Source organism: Ursus arctos, unplaced genomic scaffold (genome assembly GCF_023065955.2).
Source record: "Ursus arctos isolate Adak ecotype North America unplaced genomic scaffold, UrsArc2.0 scaffold_11, whole genome shotgun sequence".
Classification (NCBI taxonomy): Eukaryota; Metazoa; Chordata; class Mammalia; order Carnivora; family Ursidae; genus Ursus; species Ursus arctos.
The window spans coordinates 13,243,326-13,264,000 of record NW_026622775.1 but is presented as its reverse complement, the minus strand read 5'-3'; the positions used below and the strand labels follow the sequence as shown (position 1 = coordinate 13,264,000).

Genomic DNA, 20,675 nt, shown 5'->3' with positions numbered 1-20,675 from the left:
CGCTGGGGGTGGGGAGGGAAGGTCTTAATTCCCCTCTGGGAACAAAAGTTGGAAAGCTGTGTGTTAGAACCTCTGAAGGCGGTGGCTGGCTAAAACTGAAGTGCTGTATGTAAAGAAACCTTATTAGTTGGTGAACTGAAGTGTAAAATTAAAATAAATTCTAAGTGATCTATTTTACTTTGGTTTTTATTTCCATAATAGCACCCACTCTGGGTTGTAACATTTTGCTGGCTGTTTCATAATGTAGAATTCAAAATCTAGTTAGCTTATTTGGGTTTATATGAAGAATTACTATTGGCACCATCTGATAAGCAGTAACAAGTAGTCAGTGGGCTAGACCATCAACTAACTCTTGAGTGGGACATAAAGGAAAAAAACCCTACCAATGGAAGGATTGGTGTGACACTGAGCACTTCATTTATATTGGCCCAGACTATTCTTTGGTGATCTTTAGCTCTAGAGGACGGTTTTGTGAATATTTTTTTACCAGCCTGAGACATGTTAGGAGAAAACAGAACTGAGGGATATGCAATTCAAGAAAAAGATCTAGTTGTTTTTCACTTTCCAAGAAAAAAAATGTAATTAAATGGTACAAAAGGAAAACAGAACTAAATCAGTTTAAAAGTATTTGAAACAAAAGCGACTTTGGATTCAGGTAAAATTTTCGGCCTCTCAGCTTGTTTTGATTTTTTTTTTTCCTCTTCAAGATTAGTCCCAACTTCTACTTCTGACTCAGAAAGATTCTAGAGGCACACCAGAAAACCCACAAAAATTCCCTGGGTTTGAAAGGCAGCTGGGATTCTAGGTTCCTCCCTACATCATTCACTCAGCTTCTGAGAATTGTTTTTCATCCCTTGCTCTGTGAACTGGGAGTTTGCTCTGTTCAGAGAGAGGGTTCACTCTGTTTTTGGAAACTGCTCATGCTTCTCAGGCAAGGGGATCAATTACTCTAAAAAGACCAGGTTGCTGACCCTTTGTCCTGGGACAGTGTTGGGAAGGAGGGATAAGAACAGCTGTCCGCAGCGCCTTCCGAGGTCAGCCAGGTTCTGTCAGAGCCCCAACTGTTGCAGGCGTGAATTGGGGTGGCCTTGGCAATCGGGTGGCCAGCTGTTCCACTTTCTGTGGGCTCGGCCTAAATAGCTTCAACTATCCTACCAGAACCTTCCTCAGGAGACCAACATCCCAAATTTGAGACTATATTTAATTTACAAGCATCCCCCGCCATAAGAATTCTCTGTATATTACTAAGGGCACCACACTTGTTTTATTTAACAATTGATACTTTGAATTGAAAGCAGTCCCTTTATAGTGGAGTCTCAAAGCTGATGTTAAGGTGTGTTTTGGGGGGCGCCTGGGTGGCACAGCGGTTAGGCGTCTGCCTTCGGCTCAGGGCGTGATCCCGGCGTAATGGGATCGAGCCCCACATCAGGCTCCTCCGCTATGAGCCTGCTTCTTCCTCTCCCACTCCCCCTGCTTGTGTTCCCTCTCTCGCTGGCTGTCTCTATCTCTGTCAAATAAATAAATAAAATCTTTTAAAAAAAAAGTGTGTTTTTGTTTTTTAAATATTGCACCATTTTGTATACCATTATAATGCTAGGACAATAGATGAAGACAAAGAAGAAAAAAGTTGTCCAACAGGCTGAAGAGAGAGGAACATAGACATACAAAGTTTCAGTAAGAAGAAAACAGAAGAAACAACGACTTCTCAGGACAAGCCTCTTGAGAAGAGATTGGTTGTGTCAATAGATTTATACAGACACTTTCTGCTTTTTGTCTTTTTATTGTGTTCGACCCCTAAAACTGGGATGCACATTAACAGAAAAAAATGAAAGAACTTGTCTAATGGTTGTGTGTGTTTTCCTCCTTGGAAGTTTCTGAAACAGTAGCTATTGTTTGTTAAGTGGCCCTTGCAGTAACACTAGTAGCTAGCACCTGTTGAACGCTTTCATGCGCCAGGCACCGTTCTATACACCTAACACTGTGGATTCCTTTAACCTGCTCGACCTGTGATGTGCACCCAGTATTGTCTCCATGCCACAGAGAGGGACACTGAGGCTCAAAAAGGCGTAAGCGTCTGCCTGGAGCCTCCCTACGAGCCAGAGGCGGGCCTGACGCAGTTGCAGGCACCTGGGCCCGGGACAGAATGTGCCTCTGTAGGCGTGGGGTTTGCGTGCATGCTCTCACCTAATCACAGGTGAATGTCACTGAAGAAATGGTTACCTTTTGCCTCCCCTAAACCAAATTGTGACTTTTTTAATTTAAAAATTGGAGGGGACTATTTTTCTGCATTATTGTTCTTAAAATTTGAGAAATTTTTCTTCTTTGCTGTTCTTTGTTTTCCTTAATTTACCTGGTGTAAACTAGCACAGCCCTAGCAGTAATATACGATGATAGTCGGCTGGAAGTGGGTGTTTGAGGAGTTTGGTCTAGTTCAAATTCCGATCAAGGGTAACTAGCAAAGTATTAGGCTCCCCCCTATCATGTAATGAGTTATAAGCAAAAAGGCCGATAGAAATAAAACTATAGCTTTTCTCCTCCCCTTGTACCTGCCTACAAGTGTCTGTCATTTGGGGCTTCCAAGCTCTAAGAAGTCTTTTTCATATTGATTTAGATTTTCATATTGATTTAAAGTAACTTTTGAGTTATTTCTGAGACAGTTAAAACTTATTGCTCTGATGGGCAATTCCTTTCATCTGTGACCTTTGTCTTGCGATCAAGAGAGGTAATGTAGTCTTGTGGTTAGTGAATGGCTCTGGTCCCTGACTGTCAGGTCTTGAGCCTTTCCCCACCTCCTTAGACAAGTTCCTTTTCTTTACCTCAGTTTCTCATCTGTAAAATGGGATGATCATAGTATCTACTTTATAGTCATTTTGTGATGACTGAAAAAGTCAACGTTTGTTAGCTATGCATCTAGCATATGGTAAGCCCTCATAATTATCACCTTATTAGTGGCTCTATGATTTTTAAATAAAGGCAGCAGAGCTCTGCAAAGATAATGAGGAGGTTTTTACAATGAACTTAGAAGTTCACATCTTCTCTCCTTGAAGTTAGTGATGGGAATGCTCCGACCCCCTGTTTAGAATCCATTACACCAGTTCCTCAGGAGATGTTTTGAAAATAACAGTGAGACATAGTTGAAGGGGAAAAAAAAGCTACTGGAAAAAACATAAGGTGTAAAAATGTCCTTGCTGGGAAGTCTTCCTACAGAAATAACTGTTGAGAAATGCTCCATTGAGGACACTGTGGCTGGAAACTTTAGCTGCCTCATGCATATCCAGGAGAGACTTCATGGAATGCTAAGATTCCAGTGACAACTATTTTTTAGATTTGAAACACTGAAAGTTTGTGATGCTTGCATTATTATTCTGTTTAGAATTATTCTTGTTGAAATGTCTTAAGTTATTATGGGTTTAGTAACAAGCCAAGCTGGGTGCCGTTTCACTATTTAATAAGAATGTTCCTTGAGCTACATGTAGTCAGAATGGCATGAAGCCTAGGCGAATACTTCCTTTTATGAGAGTCTCCGATTTTGCTTTTTTTTTTTTTAAAGTGACAATTCTTCCCCAATCTCAGCCCATAAATATCATCTATTCATCCTGAAATAAGAAAATAAAAGAATTTGGGTAACTAGTACAAAATCACTGTCAAATTCACCTTTTTCACTTATAGGACAGATGCTTCTTTCTCAGAGGCTGGTTTTCATTTCCAACATACCATCAAAGCCTCTGAGTTTATGTGCAATCCGAGGAAAGTAAGGGGGTCCTTTCTAATGTTATTCAACATGGTCAAAGTCATCTATAAAGCCTATATAGAGTAGGCTCTTGCTAAATAGTTTGGGGAACACAAAACTATTAACGGAGTGGTATTCTGGGTCTAATGAGACTATGGAAACCATGTGGTACAGAAGGGAAGGTCCAGGCGTGGATGTCAGACAAAGGTCTAGTTCCAAACCCAGCCAATGACTTAAAAGCTTAATGACTATCCGACAGGTTGTTTAGCCTCTCTGAATTTCAGGCAGCTCGCCTGTAAATTGGGAATAAAACCTTCCTTTCAGCATTATTCCAAGGACCAAATGAAATGTCTGGAGTATATAATGTGCAGCATGGTGACTATAGTTGGTAATGCTCTATCGTATACGTGAAAGTCGCTAAGAGAGGAGATCTTAAAAATTCTCATGACAAGAAAAAAATTTGTAACTGTGTGGTGATGGATGTTAACTACACTCACTGAGGTGATCATTTCACAATAAATACAAATATCAAATCCTTATGTTGTACACCCGAAACTAATATAATGTTATATGTAGATCATATCTCAATAGAAGAAAAGAGATAATCTAGGAAAGATACTTGGCACAATTCAGGACCCAAAATTCGTGCTCAGTTAATGTTAGCTATTGTTATAATTTATGGGAAGTATTTAACACAGTTCTTGGCACGTAGTAGAAACGTAACAGATGAACCCCGCCCCCCAACTTCTGCCTTTTCCTCGGGTCTCACAAGGTTGTTTGCATGGCTGCCCAGCATCCATTCCCATCCATGCAGTCCTGCATTGGACCAGAACACCTGACTCGGGGCCTTTGAGTGGTCTGAAAACAGATTATTGTTAAGTAAAGATATCAAAGATCCCCTGACTTCTAAAATGTCTTCTGAAGAACAAAACACTTTGCTGTTTGATATTTACTCCCAAGAAGAAAAATTGTCTCAGTTTGTTCCTAGATTGTGCAGTTCTTTTCAACTTAGAGCTAGCTGCAATCCTTCGTTTTTTTTGTTTTGTTTTGTTTTGTTTTTCCGCAAACGAATCATTAATAGTTATCAAGAAGCTCAGGAACTAGAGGCTGTGAAAGCAGGATTTCTCCATGGCACATACGAACGGTATTATTTTGAGTGTTAATAGTGTTTATCAGGTAGAGGAAGGAAGGTAGGCTGGAAAGTCAGTCCTTGGGACTATTTTTATTAGGGACCTTGAATGTATATTTCACCAGTCACAAAGCACACATAATTTAGATAAACATGCCAAGAATGAGGTAACAGGGGTAAAAGAAATTCTGTGTACCAATAACAGAAAATGATATAAACTATAGGACCCTGTAAAAACCCTAACCTTCTTTATACTTGAGATATACTTTACTAGCTAGCAAACCTCGTATAAAATCAGGAGTCTGAGAAATGTCTGACAGGATTTGATATTTTCAAATTAAATTTTTTCTTCGCTCAATTGCCCCTGAATGGTAAGCTCTGTGATTTCCAAGTGCCGAGAGGTCATTCGGTGTACAGATATACGTACCATAAGAACATATTAATATTTTGAAAATTTAATAAACTGGCTGTATCTGACAATGTTAAGGAAAGAATAAGTCTGATTTGGGGGCTCTTCCAGAAGACTGATTTTTATTGGCCTGTGGCTCCATAGGATAGACTATAATTTTTTTTCTTTTTTTTTAACCATAGAGGAAGAAATGGAGACTGGCCTCTTTTAGTGATTTTGCCTGGTGTTTGGGTCCTGTGGGAATTTGCGAGTTTGCTTTATGGCCTTTGGCCAACCCTGGTGGGAAGCCTAGAGAAGAATTCGATTCTGCTTTTTCCCAGAATACTTGTTGACGAACTTAGTAGCACTGAAGTGTTACATGAGTCTTTGTGTCCCCCAGAGTCCAGTGATAAGGGGACATGAGACCAGTGAGGGTCAGTGTGTCTGGGAATATAATGTTGGGTCTTAGAATTTATATATTTTTCTCATGAACTCTTAGCAATCTTTAAAACAAACTCGACAGCTCTGATTTTAGAAGGGAATGAGCACGCTTGCTGCCCACAGCTTCCCTCTGGAAGCATTTTAAGCATTTAGCTTTGCAGAAAACAATCACTTCTTTTTGATAACCATGACTTCAAATACCCTTCCTGCCGGGCCGGCTGTGACTCATAGAACAGCCGCGGATTTCAGGAACTCACCCTTAGAATACGGGTGCTTGCAGCTTCTCAACTTTGTAACTGGATAAAAGGATACACAGCCAGGGCTTTTGTCTGGCAGGCTAAAGCACACTCAGATACTAACCCCTGTGTCTCCTCGGGCTCTTAAGGGGCTGAAAGTGCCACGGAGTGCCAGTGTTTGATATGCCTGTCAGCAGCACAACGACCTTCAAAGTTCTTTAACCTAGTAGCTGTAAATAGGACAATGGTCCCACGTTTGCTAGTCCACACCCTTTTAAACGCGGATCATTTGTTTTTGACATCTCAGATGTGACTCTCGCTGCCAGGCTAGAATTTAGGCTGTGTGATAATACTCAGCTGTCCCTAAGAAGCAGGCCATTTCTTGAAAGGGGTCAGCACAATCTAGAAGGATTAAAGAACCCTGGCTTGCTCGAAAGAATTGTGTGTAACTCGGATCGGCTTTCCTGCAGTTAAATGAGTTGCTTCTTGTGCAGATTAAATGAGATACGTGTTATCATTAACGATCATGCTAGATATATTTTGAAGTACAAACTTTTACATGCTCCAGAATGACAACCCAAATGTGTCTTATAAAACATATTCCTAATAACTTATGCTTTCTACTATGAATGAAGAGTCAAAATGCAGAAACTGTGATTCTTCCTCTCTCAAAACAGAATGTGTGTATTATTGAAATATTAGAAACAAAATCGTAAATGTTTTAAGATTGAAGTGGCAATGCTCAGATTCCCAGTCTTACCAGTTCTGTGATTCAACCTATTCTCCTACAAGACGGAGAGGCATACGCTGTATTTAGATTTATGTACGCCTCTCTTCCTAGAATATCTAGTGTTGTGCACACTCATTATGGCACAACGGTCCAGGAAGAGAGGCTTGAGGCATTGTTAAGGGGAAACTCGTGGGAAAAAATTGCATGAGATCCTGCAGCACGTCAGTGACTGTGACTACATTCTATTTTATGTCCCAGTGCCTGTAAACCGCACAGTGGATCCCTTGGGATAAGATGCATACGGCACCGAACATAACACAGGCACCCAGTCAATGATCATTGCTGCGGTGTTGGTGATGAATACTTGACTTCACAGGTGCTCTGCCTAGAAACTAAGCTAACGAAGGACAAGGGACAAGGCAAGGTGTTAAAAACTAAACCAAACCTGCCTCCTCATATCCCACAACCTACCCGTCAAACATCTGCTACCACAACAAAGCCAACAACACACAGATTGCAAAGGATGCCCCGTGGGCGGGAAGCTGAGGTCATGAGTTCTAAGCCTCCCACCTGCCACACTGACATCATTCCCATAACTCCAACCTTTCAGGTGGTACATACGGCTTATTCTGCATGCTAGTTCCCAGGAGGCTCTCTGGTCGAGGAGAACAGGGAAAGGGAATCCCTCTTACTCCAGGGTGCTGGCTCGGTCCTTTTCCCTCCCACTCCCCCATCCTCAAGTATGGTTACATTCTGTCACAGATGCCGTTTGGGAGGATTCCCACCCCTCCTCCATAATGTAGGACCATACGATTCAAGATGAGACCTATGCTTCCAGTTCCCGGTCGAGGTTGTGGATGCTTTGATTGCGTGCCTGGCATGTTTCTTAGAAGCTTTTTGGGAACCCTATGACACTCCCAGTTATGCTAGTGGTGTGTTTAGTCATCAACTCCAAATAGGGGCTCCGCTAAGATTGCCACCTGTCCTACAGGAAATGGACTGAAAACACTTCTCATTCCTACATACCACAAACCACTGGACAACTGGGAGTACTTGTGGGTCATTACCAGCCCAGGCTACATTTGAACTGGTGATCTCAAATTAACTACGCTGTGTTCCATTATCTTTCCTCTACTTCATACCATTCTTTAAATGCTATGTCAAGAATGCAAAGTTATAAAAATGATCTCCTTTCCTGCTTCACCTTAAGAAGCCTTTTTTGGTTGTCCTATTAGAAAAGAATGTAAGATGCACAGCATTTAACAGACTTCCTTTGCAGGGAACAAGTAATACAAACAATAGTGTTATATAATGGATAGATTGCTTTTTCCTTTACCCTGTATTAATCTCCCTAGCTGATTTCCAAAAAAGGTAAATGAGGGACCGAGCTGCATCCTGTGGTTGTAACCTCTAGGTAAACTGCCACCAAAGGCAATGGAAGATTTTCTAGAAAAAAAGCAAAAGAAACAGCCTCATTGTCCTGTAGCTGACTTAATTCTTTTCGTGTGTTCTGTCTTAGAGTTTCACAACGTGCAGACAAATGAATACGCTCACAAAGGAAATTCAGAGATCTGGGGAGCAATAGAAGAGAAATATCAGAGAAATGACTTGGGTCAGAACAGCTCCTACAGAGAAGATCATTTTTAAAAATACGGGCATTAAACAGATAAAGAAGATGGTGATATTTTAATAGGATAGTGAAAAATATAGCAGGTTGACAGAGACAGCAGTAAAAGAACAGGAATACAGACATTTTCAGAGGATTAAAACAGTACCATGTACCCTCAAAGCAGGCAAGTTTTTATAAGATGTCTCTAAACATATCTCCTGTATTGAGTAGATGGTTTTCCTCGGAGCTGTCAAAAACGTTTCGTGGTTCTCTACATTAATTCCTGTTGAATATTTTCCATGGTTGGTCAGACTTGGACTTTAAATAGATATGAGAAAGGTCTTCAGGTTTACTGTCAGTAACATTATTACCTTCATAGCCAGCTGGATGACGGCATGATGTGTGACCAATCCAAATTTACAAGGTAACCTTGCCTGAATCCTCCTGGTCCATCAGATAGAAATTACAAAGTGAAGGTGTGAGAATAGAATTGCAAGGAACAGTGGGAGAAGCGGTAGGCAGAAAGCCAAACAAACACAAGGAAAACAATCTGTGAGGTCGCTCAGAAATGATGCTGATAATTGTGTGTTCTCACCCTACGGCCTCCACACACATGGGGTTCCTCGTGCTTCACAATCAGCCCCTGTCGTCAGTAACCCTTCATGCCTCAATCGCGTGCTTTCCCGAGGGAAAATAATAGTCCTAAGTACCTTTATCTGCAGCCTGCTCACCCTTTTTTGTCATTCCTGTGTACCGTGCTCTACCACTCGCCTCGGCTGAGGAACACAAACTTACACATTCACGGGCAACTGGAGATACACTCACTTCGTTTCTTAAGTAACTGGGAAGAGAAGATGGAAATCAGTCTCTAAGGATAATCATCCTTCTTGCCCTATCTCACTTACTTTAAGAAAGTCTTCTGAAATGAGCTAATACATAGAAAACATCTGGCGAAGAACCTAACACATGAGTGCTCAGTCATCACGGACACCCTCTTCCTTACCCTTCCTACTAAACTATGTACATTTCAACAATCCCCAGAATGCCCCCCCTGCAGTACCGAACAGGTGGCTGAGGTTGACAGACCAGAGCTGATCCCTGTCCTCCATAAATTTCTTATCCCGTAACACTAGTAATAGAGATAAAGCACTACCTAAGAAGGAAACCGCAGTCAATACATGTTATATTTTCACTACATTTGAACCTTTTCACCATAGGAGCCCAGCTGTTACGCTACATAAAGGCCGTGTGCAATGTCTGCTAACACTGATCACTGTCTTTCTTGTGACTAAAGCATAAATCCTAAGTATCCTGCTTACTTAATATAACGGCACATGTCTATGTGGGGGTGCTCCCATATTTTTTAAGTGTGCAAAGAAGATAAATATGTTTTAAGTCAATCTGAGTTAGATTTTTGACTCATTAAAAATATTATGCTCCTTGGACCCAGATTGGGAAGTGACATCTGAAATTAAGTAAGTCGAGGACTTGCTAGGCATTCTCAGGGACTCAAGTAACACTGCAAACAACTTGTTTCAAGCAAAGTGGACACTCAGCTTCGGCTACGAGATTACTCTTCCGCGATAGATGGTTTCCACACCTGCACTGGGACACCACTTTTCTTGGCTGAGAACTTCGGCCTTGGTGCCACAAAGTAAGACGTCGAGGCTGATTCTTGCTTTGGAGAGGTGGGAATGCCCACGGGCACGGGGGACGCGCTGACCGGTGAGGTGGCCTCTGCAAAGAAGGCAGGCTGAGAGCTATATGCTGGCACCGAGTACACAGACGAGGCCTGCGCAGTAGTGGGCGAGCCAGCGTTCACGGGCCGGGGAGGAAGAGCTTGCTTCACGGCGGGCACTGAACTGACCTTGGCGGATGACTTTTGGAGGAGGCCATCCTTTCCATCAGGAGGTTGGAAAGTAAACAGGGATGCATTTAGCTGATATGGTTGGTGCTTCATGACGTCCAAAGCATTGAGGGGTTTTTTGCCCTTTTTCTTGCTTGTCTTGGAGGCCTGTGGGGCTGATGACTGAGACTTGAGAGCAGCCAGAGGGTAGGAGGGGGAGTGGATAGGGTTGTAGGCCACAGGAGGAGGAGCTCGGACATTGGAGGAGTACTTCCAACCGGCTGGTAGAGACGGAGTGGGAGACTGGGCGCGAGCAGCATGGGCCTGCACTGTGTCGGAATCTACCACATACTTCTCCATCCTCGACTGCCTTTTAGCAAAGAGCTGGGCTCCTTTCCCACTCATTCCTGGAAGCTCATTGGATGGTCCCGGGGCACCAGCATGAGCAGCGTTTACTGTTGGTGTGGGAGCCGTTGGCTTAGGTGTGTAGTTGGGACTGGCTACTGCTGCCTGTGGACCCTTGAAGGGACCAGCCAGGGTCAGAGTGCTCGCGGGCCGGGCAGGAGCGTAGGAAGGCTGGGCTATTTTGATGGAGGAGACAACGGTGCCCTGCGACGGGTTGGACGTGGGGAAGGCAGGAGGTTGGGTTGGAGCCACTCCTGGGGACCAGACCGGAGAAACTGGAGTTACTGGTTGGGAGGACGAGGACTTGACTGCAGGTTTCGGGGCGACAGGAGGTGGAGTCTTTTGTTTTGCAGTGGAGCTCTGCATGAAATTACAAGCCTCTGCTCCCAAACTGAGGTAGTCTTCTTCGGGTCCGGAATCGCCTCCAGCTCCAGTGCCCTTTTTGCCTTCTGAATTTTGAAGAAGTGACAAGAGTTCAGGATTTGGGCTTACTTTGGGCTCTTTAAAAGTGAACATGGGCTTTGTCGTGCTTCTCCTTTTGGCCTCCTGCAGTATTCCTGTTCTTTTTGCTGGCACGGCGATCCTTTCATCCCGGGAGGCTATCCGCTCAGAGGAGTCGTAGAAGGCTGGCTGGGACCATGGGGCGGGCTGGGGCCACGGAGGAGGCTGTGCGGGGCCAGCCGTCGGGCTTGACACGGCTCTGGAGAAGCCTTCAGGTGGAGGTGTGACTGCAGAATAGGGCGGAGGCGCCGGGAAGTCCGCCATGGGGCTCGTCACGTTCCGGGTTGGGGAGAAGGGGGTCGCTGCCTGGTTCACAGACCCCGGGAAGGGTTTGGCTGTTCTGTTCCTAGGGATCATCCTCTGGGCCTCTGCTGTGTCGGACACCCCAGTGAAGCCATTGTGTTGGGGCACGTGGCCATGACCGGGGCTCACCTCGATGTAGCTTCTGCTCACAGAGCTCTGCATTCTTCCGGTTTCTTCTTCCTTCCTTTGGTAGGAAGCCGTGGTTCTCAGGCCGTCTGTCTGCACAGCAGCGGGCTCTCTGCTTGCCATTCCACCCACCCTCTCCTCCTCTTTTTGGGCCGCGATCTGATCCATTCGCTCCCTCCTCTTGGCAAACATGAGGGCGCCCTTGCCTGAGGTGTCTGGCAACATCTCCATCTTGTCCCCTCTGTTCAGTTTCTTTTCGATGTCCACGAGTCCAGAGTCCCAGTCGAAGTTCACAACGCGTGCGCCGTCGTCAGTGTCAGACAATAACTCTTCATCCACCTCAGATTCACTCGTGCCCAGAAATGCTACTTCGCAGGTATCCTCTTTGTCACCGTCTTCCTCCTCGTCGGCCTCGCGCTCAAGTTCGCCCGTGCCGTAGCTGACTAGGGTGTATTTCTTGGCCCGCCTGCGGCGCTTCTTAAACATCAACACCCCCTTGGAGTTGGGGTTGGGGGCATCTGTAAGAAGGAGGGCAATGCTTTTGCATTTAGATTTTGCTTCTTTCACCTGCTTTTCTGACAGGCTTTCACTCCTCCTGAGCCCTAGGGAAAGTACAAAAATTATATTGAATTCCAAGAAGACCTCATAGCAACCCAGAAATCAACTCTCCCGGGGGAAAGTAAATATGGAGAAAACATGCTTACAATCAGCCACTGAATTTTGAAGCAATCTAACTCATTTCTCTTTCTTATTTCTTTTAAAAATGTATACTTTTATGATGACATACAATGATATAAAAATCTCTGCACAGTGGTCTGTTTCACTTGCTCGTGTAAATACATCTTTATGTATGGTGATTAGACTATACGCAGCATACGGATCTTTATACTGTGACAATACACGCTGGAGACTCAACGTCAGTTAATAGGTTGTGATCCAAACTAAAAAGGAAATAATTTAAGGACATAATATTTTCTGAAAAACAAGGTAAGACATACCTTGTACTTCCGCATTTAAAAGATAAAATCTCAATATAAAACTGTCTCCAAGCATTTTTAAAAAGTGGCAGTGGGGAGGGCAAGAAACTGAAATTTCTAAGTGTTTCAATGTAATGAATTTAAATACTTAGGTTTTGTTCTTTTTTTTTTTTTAAACATTGACATCTCCCCAAAGTCCTTGTATTCATGGCGACTGGATTAATATAAACTAAAAAAACAGAATGAATAATAATTGAAGGCACTGAATCAAGAACTGCTAATGATTTGGAACACAGGATTGTTGTGAATACGTGTAAGAAATTCAAGCTACAAAGTTGTCTAGATAAATTTGTTTGAAATAGATTGCTATTTTGGAAATATAACACTACTTCAGTCGCAGCAAGAATAAGTGTAAATCTTGGGGAAATTTAAAAATTTTGTGACTAGTGACCCTCTTAACTGTAGGTAAAAGCTGATGCAGAAATTAAGTCGTTTACAATGAGAGTTTGACAGTTTTGAAGTAACAAACATTTAGTTTTAAATTTTTTATTTTATCATTATTGTTAGAAAAAATAAACTGCAAACTAGTTTATAGCATCAGTTAATTGTCCTCATGTATTTAGTGATAAAGAGCATGATTCACAAGCAAGTTTTGAATTCTTCAAAATAGTTAAACGGAAATTTCAGAAAAACTTTTTGAATATTTTATGATTGAAAATTAGTTGTTTTTTGTTTTGTTTTGTCCCTGGAAAAAATCAGGCTTCATGATTCTTTTTTTTTTTTTTAATAAAATAGAAACAGAGCGAATAGTTTTATAACAAAGTTACAGATATTCCCTGGCAATCGAATTTTATTTAGAGAAAACAGCGTGATCATTATCAAACATAAGTCCTTTTTTTGGCCAGTGTTATACAACTTACTATTAAACTGACAGCCACAGTTGCACAGTTGCTGCTCACTTCACTGCCAACATGTAAAGTATGTGAGTGCTGCCTTAATACACTTGTTTAATATGCCGTAAGTGTGGAGATGCATACGGATGCTTCAAGTATAAGGACGATTCACAGCACTTGCCAATAAAGCTACAAATGGTTATGCTAAAAATATGCTTGGAAAGGAATAAGGAGAGGTTAGAAGATTTAATATAGTACTTTGAATAACTGAGTTCGTTACCATTGTGTATCATTCATACCTTCAAGTGACTTTGCTAGTCAGCATTTACCTCCTCAAATGAAATTCTAAAACTGTTTAAAAAAGGAAAAAAAGACAGAGAGAGAGAAAAGAAAATAACAAAAATCATAAAACCTAACTGATGTTCTTATCTTCATTCTCCTTTCTGTAATCACTCCCTTGGGTAAAACAAAACACCGTAAACAGCCTTGAATTTAAATACATTTTACATTTGGGGACATTTAAATGCCTCCAGGGGGCTCGGAAGACTGACTCCTGTGTCTAGAAGGTAGATGAAAGGCTTTGCAGTGGAGTGAAGACATACAAAACGGAGCGGATCGTGTAACCGCTCAGGAGTCCACATGTCCTTGTCTGTCAAACTCACTTCTGCAAGCATCATCAAGCTGCACAATGATTTTTTTTTTTCAAAATGAGGATCTGCTTTTAATATCAGTGGTGGAGCCTGTATTTTCAAGATACCTCTCAGCAGCAGACTCAACCGTTTTTGACATTTAAACTCGGAGTCCACCTGACTTCCAATACTCCCCTCTACTATTTTGCCTGACATCTTATAACATTCTGAGACAAATCAAAGAGACACATTAATAATATTTTCTTGAACAGCTCTTGGGCCTTTGGGGATAAAAGAAAGTGCCTTAAATACATTTAAATCTACGACAAGCTTCAAACTTATTGCCTCCATTTCAGAAATTGGTGTTCTCCACAACTTCCCATTTGTTATTCTGTGCATTAATAAAAAAAAATTTTTTTTCAAACCACAGAGAGACATAAGAAAAATTTTAAAAAGAAAAAAAAAATCCATGCAAGTGAAGCAGCAGCAAAATGCCCTAAGCTCCCAGGCCCCTTCCAATAGCCCAGCAGTGGCCCTGGGCAGGACTTACGTGCGTGGCGCGCTCGGTGCTTGTGAGGTCTGCTGTGATCCCTTTCCGAGCGTGGATCTTCTCCCTGCTCTGTGCCTTCTGATGAGACTGCAAAGGATACCAGAGAAGGAGGTGCTTCTGACTGCCCTCCTTCCACTGGAGAATCCACACACCCCTTTCCTGCCTGAAGCCTGCACCCTTCCGTCTTCTGCCTGTCCAAGCAGTCGAGTATCACTTCCACTCGGGGCAGCCCCGCGTCTCCTGCTTCACTTCCCTGGATCACTTTTAACTCTTTGCCACTGGAGATCTGGATTATCTTGCTGGACCTCAGAGAAGGCTCCCCTTTCTCCTTAGTGGGAATTGAATCTATGTGGACGATCCTGCCGTGCTGTACATGAGGATCTGGGTCAGGAGACTTGGATTTTTCAGCTCCCAGGAGAGCCACCACGGGGACATTGGTGACCTTGTGTCTCTCTTGTGAAAGGGACAGTTGTAGCTCAACCACAGGGCCTGGCTGTCCAACTTCTGCCTTCTCCCTTAAGATAATCCCCTCTGCTAAGCCTCCTGTTTGGGAGTCGGGCGTATGGGGAGCCACATGGTAGCTTGGGCCTGTTTCTTCTTTTATGCTCCCAGAAAAACCGGGACCGCTCCCTTGGTCCTCAGCTAGAGGAGCTCCACTCCTGACTGAGGCAACATACAACTCTCTGTGCTGGTTCTTTGCGGCTGGTCGAATTTGCAGGGTGGTACTTTCCACGCGCCCCTCCTGGGTGAGATGCTCTGGGCTTTTGTTTTCAGTTTCAGAGATGGAAGTCTCATTTACTCCACTGGATGGTCTGCACACAGAAAAGTCAGTCCAGAAGGTTAAATCAGTGTGTTACACCTGCCAAAGAACTTTCTGACAATTTTATGATACATGATACAGTCAAAATATTTCCTCTTAAATGTCAACTGCAACATATTTGAGAGCAGAAGTTGGCAACATGTTTACGTTATTATTTAAAGACCTTCCAAATAAACTTTTCTTTAAAGCAAAGCAAAAATGCTTACGAAAGATTATGGAACCTAAATCCGTCCTAAATTCAGCTTTGGTTTTTTTTAACAGCACAGGCTATAGCTACACAATGTCCTTTATCTGTAATTACTTGGGTGTTTTCAAATAGCCATGTTTGTTCTAATATGACAAAGCATTTCAACGTCTTACTGACTAAGTTTAGGTCTGAACATCGTAATATCATGTAAACATATTCAGCAGCTTCAGAGCAATGTTAATACACAGAGAATTCAAGTAATCCTTGTAGAGGCTGTGCTTTCTTGAAAGGTATGAAATAGAAGCTGTTTTTCAAGCTCCAGGGAGCATGTGTTTTGTAATAAGTGGACCCCAGCCCAGTACTCTTGTGTAAAGAGAAATCCTTTCCATGCTGCAATGAATCATTGAGTCATGGAGTATTTATAATCAGAGATGTCTCCCCTTCTCCTATTTGAACCTGTCTCCCAGAGCATTTCCTTACAGGATCTCTGAAGTCAAAACTGTTCCTTTATCTCTCAGCTAAGAAGCCCAGCTCTGCTCATCACCATCCTTTGCTTTCGACCTTAACCATTCCCAGCCGGTTTTGCAAATCTGGGTTTGCAAGAAGCAATGCCAGTGTAAGAGCCAAACGACTTCTTGCTAAAACTCTAATTTAAACTCGAACTGCTTTTAGAAGAGAAGCATCACTCACAGAACAGCTGTAGGAGATGCCTTCATGTCTCACATTTGTAAGTTTTTTTAAAAAGCAGCAGGTGTCTATCTCTGACCCTTTCCTCCTCCTTCAAAATGCCCCCTGATTAATGCCAGATCATCATTTGAAGGGAGTGAACCCCTACTCAAGGGACTACCCAAAGGAATATACCTCAGAATTTCTGACTAATGTTCAAAATAATTGATCCTAACTTTGCTTGTGCATTTAGGAAAGCAAAACTAAACAAAACAATAAAAAACAGATAGGTAAATGAAATGCAGCTTTCTCTAAGGAAGTAATCTGTAAAGCTTCCTGGTAATTAAAAAAAATTATGACATAGCATTTTAAAAACATGATGATAGCAAATTAGATCTTTCTTGTATAGGAAATGATCAATACACTCTATGCAACTAAATTTGATGGTGCCAAAAGGTCAGAGAGTTTTAATTTAGGAAGGCCTCGGATGGAAGTAGATTAAATCACTTTGAATTATGTTAGCAATCAATTACGAAGCTGAGAATAGAGTCATTTGAATTTATTCCAGTCTTACAGAGTGTAATACAGGCCAATGGATCATATAAATGTTAACATTTACCGGTAGCAGAAGTAAAATGGACATACATGAATACAAATCATAAAAGCACTAAAGGTTAAAGATTTGTACCTTAAAATGCTCATTTCCTTTCAGCTTACATAGGTACAGTGTTCAGATACCCAGAATGGTGGTGGTGATGGTGATGATGATGGTGATGATTGCCTTTGGGCTGATTTTAATTTGAGATTCCATTCGAATCTCATCAATTAGTTATTTATTTTGCAAAAGTCAAAATACTTGAGAGAAAATAATCATCATCGTAATGTCAGTTATTAAAAGCAGCAGAGAGCTAGTTCATTTATTTCTGAAAGTAAATATGTACCTAAGGCTCCGCTTTAAATCACCACGGATTTTCCCAGTGGTAGCCATTGTAATCAAAACAAGAACTAGTAGGGAACGTTCCAGACCACAAATATGGTCTGAAGAAATTGGCCTCATTAGAAGAGTAAAGACACTAAAAAGGGAATAAATTAGAAAAGGTTTTCCCCCTATTTGGGATGTGATTAAAACTTTAACAAAGATGGAAGTCTTCAAATACCTCCGAGATTTGTGCACGATAATGGCAAACACTGTGTCCACACTTGGCAAGACTCCAGTTAGTTTTCTTTTAAAAGCAAATGGCAGCTTTATAATTAAGTGGGATCCTAAAGGCTTAATCATTGGGCTTGATGGGTAAATATTTAGATGGGAGAGTCTAAGAATAGGGCTACATTTCTTTTATTTTCACAAGATTATGGCCCTACCGAGTTCATGTGTGTATAGAAATGAAATCAATAGTGAATGATTATCAAAGGGGTAAGGCTGCAGGTAGTGTTTCTGCAGAGTGAAGACAAAACCTGGAGGGCTTTCAATTCTGTGTGAGATTGTCCTCTCGCATCTTCCTGAAGGCTGTTTTCCAGGAAGCCAGAACTTTCCTTTCTGGATTCATTACAGTGTCATGGTCAGAGCCTCACTTGCAAAGTCAGTATGGATTTGTACACAGTCCTGTGATTTGCACAGGACTGTAAAAATGTTGATGATGTCGCTTTTTTGTGATTGCCCTTGTTGTTTTCTTTTGTCTTAATGTTTAAAGTTTACTACTGCATTTTTAATCAATTAGGTAGGGAGGGTGGTATTTGGGGAGATCAAATTAACAAGTGATCTCCATTAGTAGTCCAAAACCTTTATTCTAACCATCTGCTTTTGTCCATGCCCAAATGGTTTTGCTGGAGGTCCTGAGAAGCAGAAATCGAGCTGCTTTTAGGGTTTTTGTTGTTCTTTTCCTTCTCCCAGGCATTCTCTTTCTATAAAAAACTATTGTACGGTGTAACAGTTTAACACTTTAACATTTTTTAATGGAATTGATGGCTGTTGTTTTTTAAAATTTTAATTCCAGTATAGTTAACATACAGCGTAATATTAGTTTCAGGTGTACAAAATAGTGATTCAGTACTTCCATACACACCCAGTGCTCATCATGACACGTGCTCTTCTTAATTCCCATCACCTATCTCCCCCTCCACCACCACCCCCCTGTAACCATCAGTTTGTTCCCTACAGTTAAGTTAAATATTTTTAATTCATTGGTGAATCTGGAATTATAGTGTACTGATCCTGACCCACCACAAAATCTTGACCTGGAAGTATTCAATTATGTTCAACATACTGAGCTTTCTAAGGAACTTGTCTAAAATACCTAAGATTTTCAACAAAGTTCATGACACAAAAATTTTCAAGTTAATTCTCAATTAGCCAGAAAATTAATTGCCACTTTTCAAACATGGTGGTCCCTCTGTTTAAGTATACCAACCTTCTATGGAGCAACCCCAATTTCCCCATAAATGACAAATTATATATTTAGTAAAAGCTATAGTCACTCCCATCTAACTTCAAGACAAAATACATATTCCAACAAATCTTTTGTACCTTTTGATAAGCATTTGGAGAGAGTCTGTTATGCTCTCCATGAGCTTGATGACTTGGGGGTAGGTGAGGTCTGCGCAAGGGTTGCCATTGATAGAAACCACTTCATCCCCCTCACAGAGCCCAGACCCAGAGGCTTTGCTCTGGCTTCGTATCTGAGTGGAGTGAAAAAAGAAAGAAATAGTTAGAATCCTATAACTTGTAAAAAAACAAACAAAGCATGCCACCATGTCTAAGAAACATTGATTTGGGGGGTAAATAGATTTGCAAGCTATAAAATCAGCCCTGGTTTTTAATCCATCTGTTGACCTAGAAGCCCACCTTACACCCTTCTGACCCCTCTCACGCACGCAATGTAGTATGCGCCATCATGTCAACATTTAATTCACAGCATTGTAGGTGAATGAAAAAGGAAAGTAAATCTATAGTAAAGGAACTGGAATAAAAGAAATAAAGAATAGAGAAGAATGAGGGCAGACATGTTAAAATAATTGAGTTTACATTAAAAATAACTGTCACACTGTGAAGTTTGACCCCAGGCAGAGAGTGACCTCTCACATCCAAAAAAAAAATGCTAAAAGCCTTTCCCATTGTGGAGGTGGGTTGAACACTGACTGTAAGAAGGAGATGCAGGGCAGGACAGTTCAACGAGAGAGCTGTACAGCTAAATGAACTAATGAAAGCCGTCCCAGCACAATGGGGAAGTTAGGCAGCCAGGATATTAAGAATTATGTCAAAGAGAAAAATCCTTTATTGAAATCAACTATTGAAGTCTTGGTATGAAGCAAAGTTTAGCAAAGAAGAAAGGAAAAAAGATAATTTTGCAAATAATAAAAACATCCCTGCTATAACGATTGCATCATATTCTTGCCCAGAATGATCTAGAACAAACACTGACTAAAAACCTAAAAGAGAACTTTCAGAACCTGGAAAAGAGAAATTCAGAGGAGGAGACTAACGGCAGAGAGCCCCCACCAGCTCCTTCGTGAGGAATAATTGGAGGTTTCTATCCTGCATCATTTGTATTATGGTAAAACGTCATGCCGATGATTCTCCCTCTCCCCTTCCCGGGTCCATCTCCCCCGTCTTCGCTGCATCGTGGGGCTCCCCTGCACGCGGCTGCTGGTTGGATTTGGTCACCAGTAAGCCCCAAGGAGCCATCAAAGAGCAAGAGGAATGAGAGATCAGGTAGACAGATGTTCTCCCTACTCAATGTGCTGGGTCACGGTTTGGCAACGGCTCGGTTCCTCCATCTAGAGAGTCACGGCGCCCGTCCGTTTGCCCCTCACCCTTGCCTTAACTCGTTTCATTCCAATAACACATACCATCTTCTTGCCCCTTCAGGCCTAACGGTGATAATAGCCTCCTGTATTTTTATCCCTGCGTGCTTCATTATCATTTGGTGGTTCACTTAAACCTGCCTTTAGTCCCTGCATTATATTATCTTTAATTACCCCTCTGAGCATGCTGCCTATTTCCTGCTGGGACCCTAACTGACACTTATGTGTTTAGATGTCATTTTATAATGTGAGTCTAGCAGTTCTCCATGCACCATGGAATATGTCATACAATCTGAAACTTAACAACACTTTAAGATCCTATTCTAGACATTTGCCACCCAGATGGTCCCTTTCTATTAAAATCAAGATTCTGAGTCCAAAGAGATCAAAGCCTGGTCAGCAATACTTCTTAAAGAATGTTTTCATAGCCAGGCTCATTTCTTTTTTCTTTTTCTTTTTAAGATTTTATTTATTTATTTGACAGAGAGAGACAGCCAGCAAGAGAGGGAACACAAGCAGGGGGAGTGGGAGAGGAAGAAGCAGGCTCCCAGCCGAAAAGCCTGATGTGGGGCTCGATCCCAGAACGCTGGGATCACGCCCTGAGCCGAAGGCAGACGCTTAAGGACTGCGCCACCCAGGCGCCCCACCCAGGCTCATTTCTGACTGGGTGTGAAACAGATTTCAACTTACCTCCAACAGCTGCCCACT

At 42.1% G+C, this 20,675-nt stretch overlaps 1 protein-coding gene across 3 annotated transcripts in view; it reads right to left on the bottom strand.

Moving 5' to 3' along the window:
- Window positions 1–20,675, bottom strand: part of SYNPO2 (synaptopodin 2) — a 167,238-nt gene that overhangs the window by 18,510 nt on the left and 128,053 nt on the right. For 2 of the 3 annotated variants that reach the window (XM_026499242.4, XM_044384291.3), the window contains exons 2-4: window positions 18,691–18,842; window positions 14,494–15,305; window positions 9,864–12,046 (exon numbers count right to left, since the gene is read on the bottom strand). In XM_026499242.4, the coding sequence (XP_026355027.2) occupies window positions 9,864–12,046; window positions 14,494–15,305; window positions 18,691–18,842 (3,147 nt within the window). Of the gene's footprint in view, window positions 1–4,823; window positions 4,976–7,124; window positions 7,140–9,861; window positions 12,047–14,493; window positions 15,306–18,690; window positions 18,843–20,675 lie in introns of those variants that run through there. The other variant, XM_026499243.4, reaches the window with a different exon arrangement.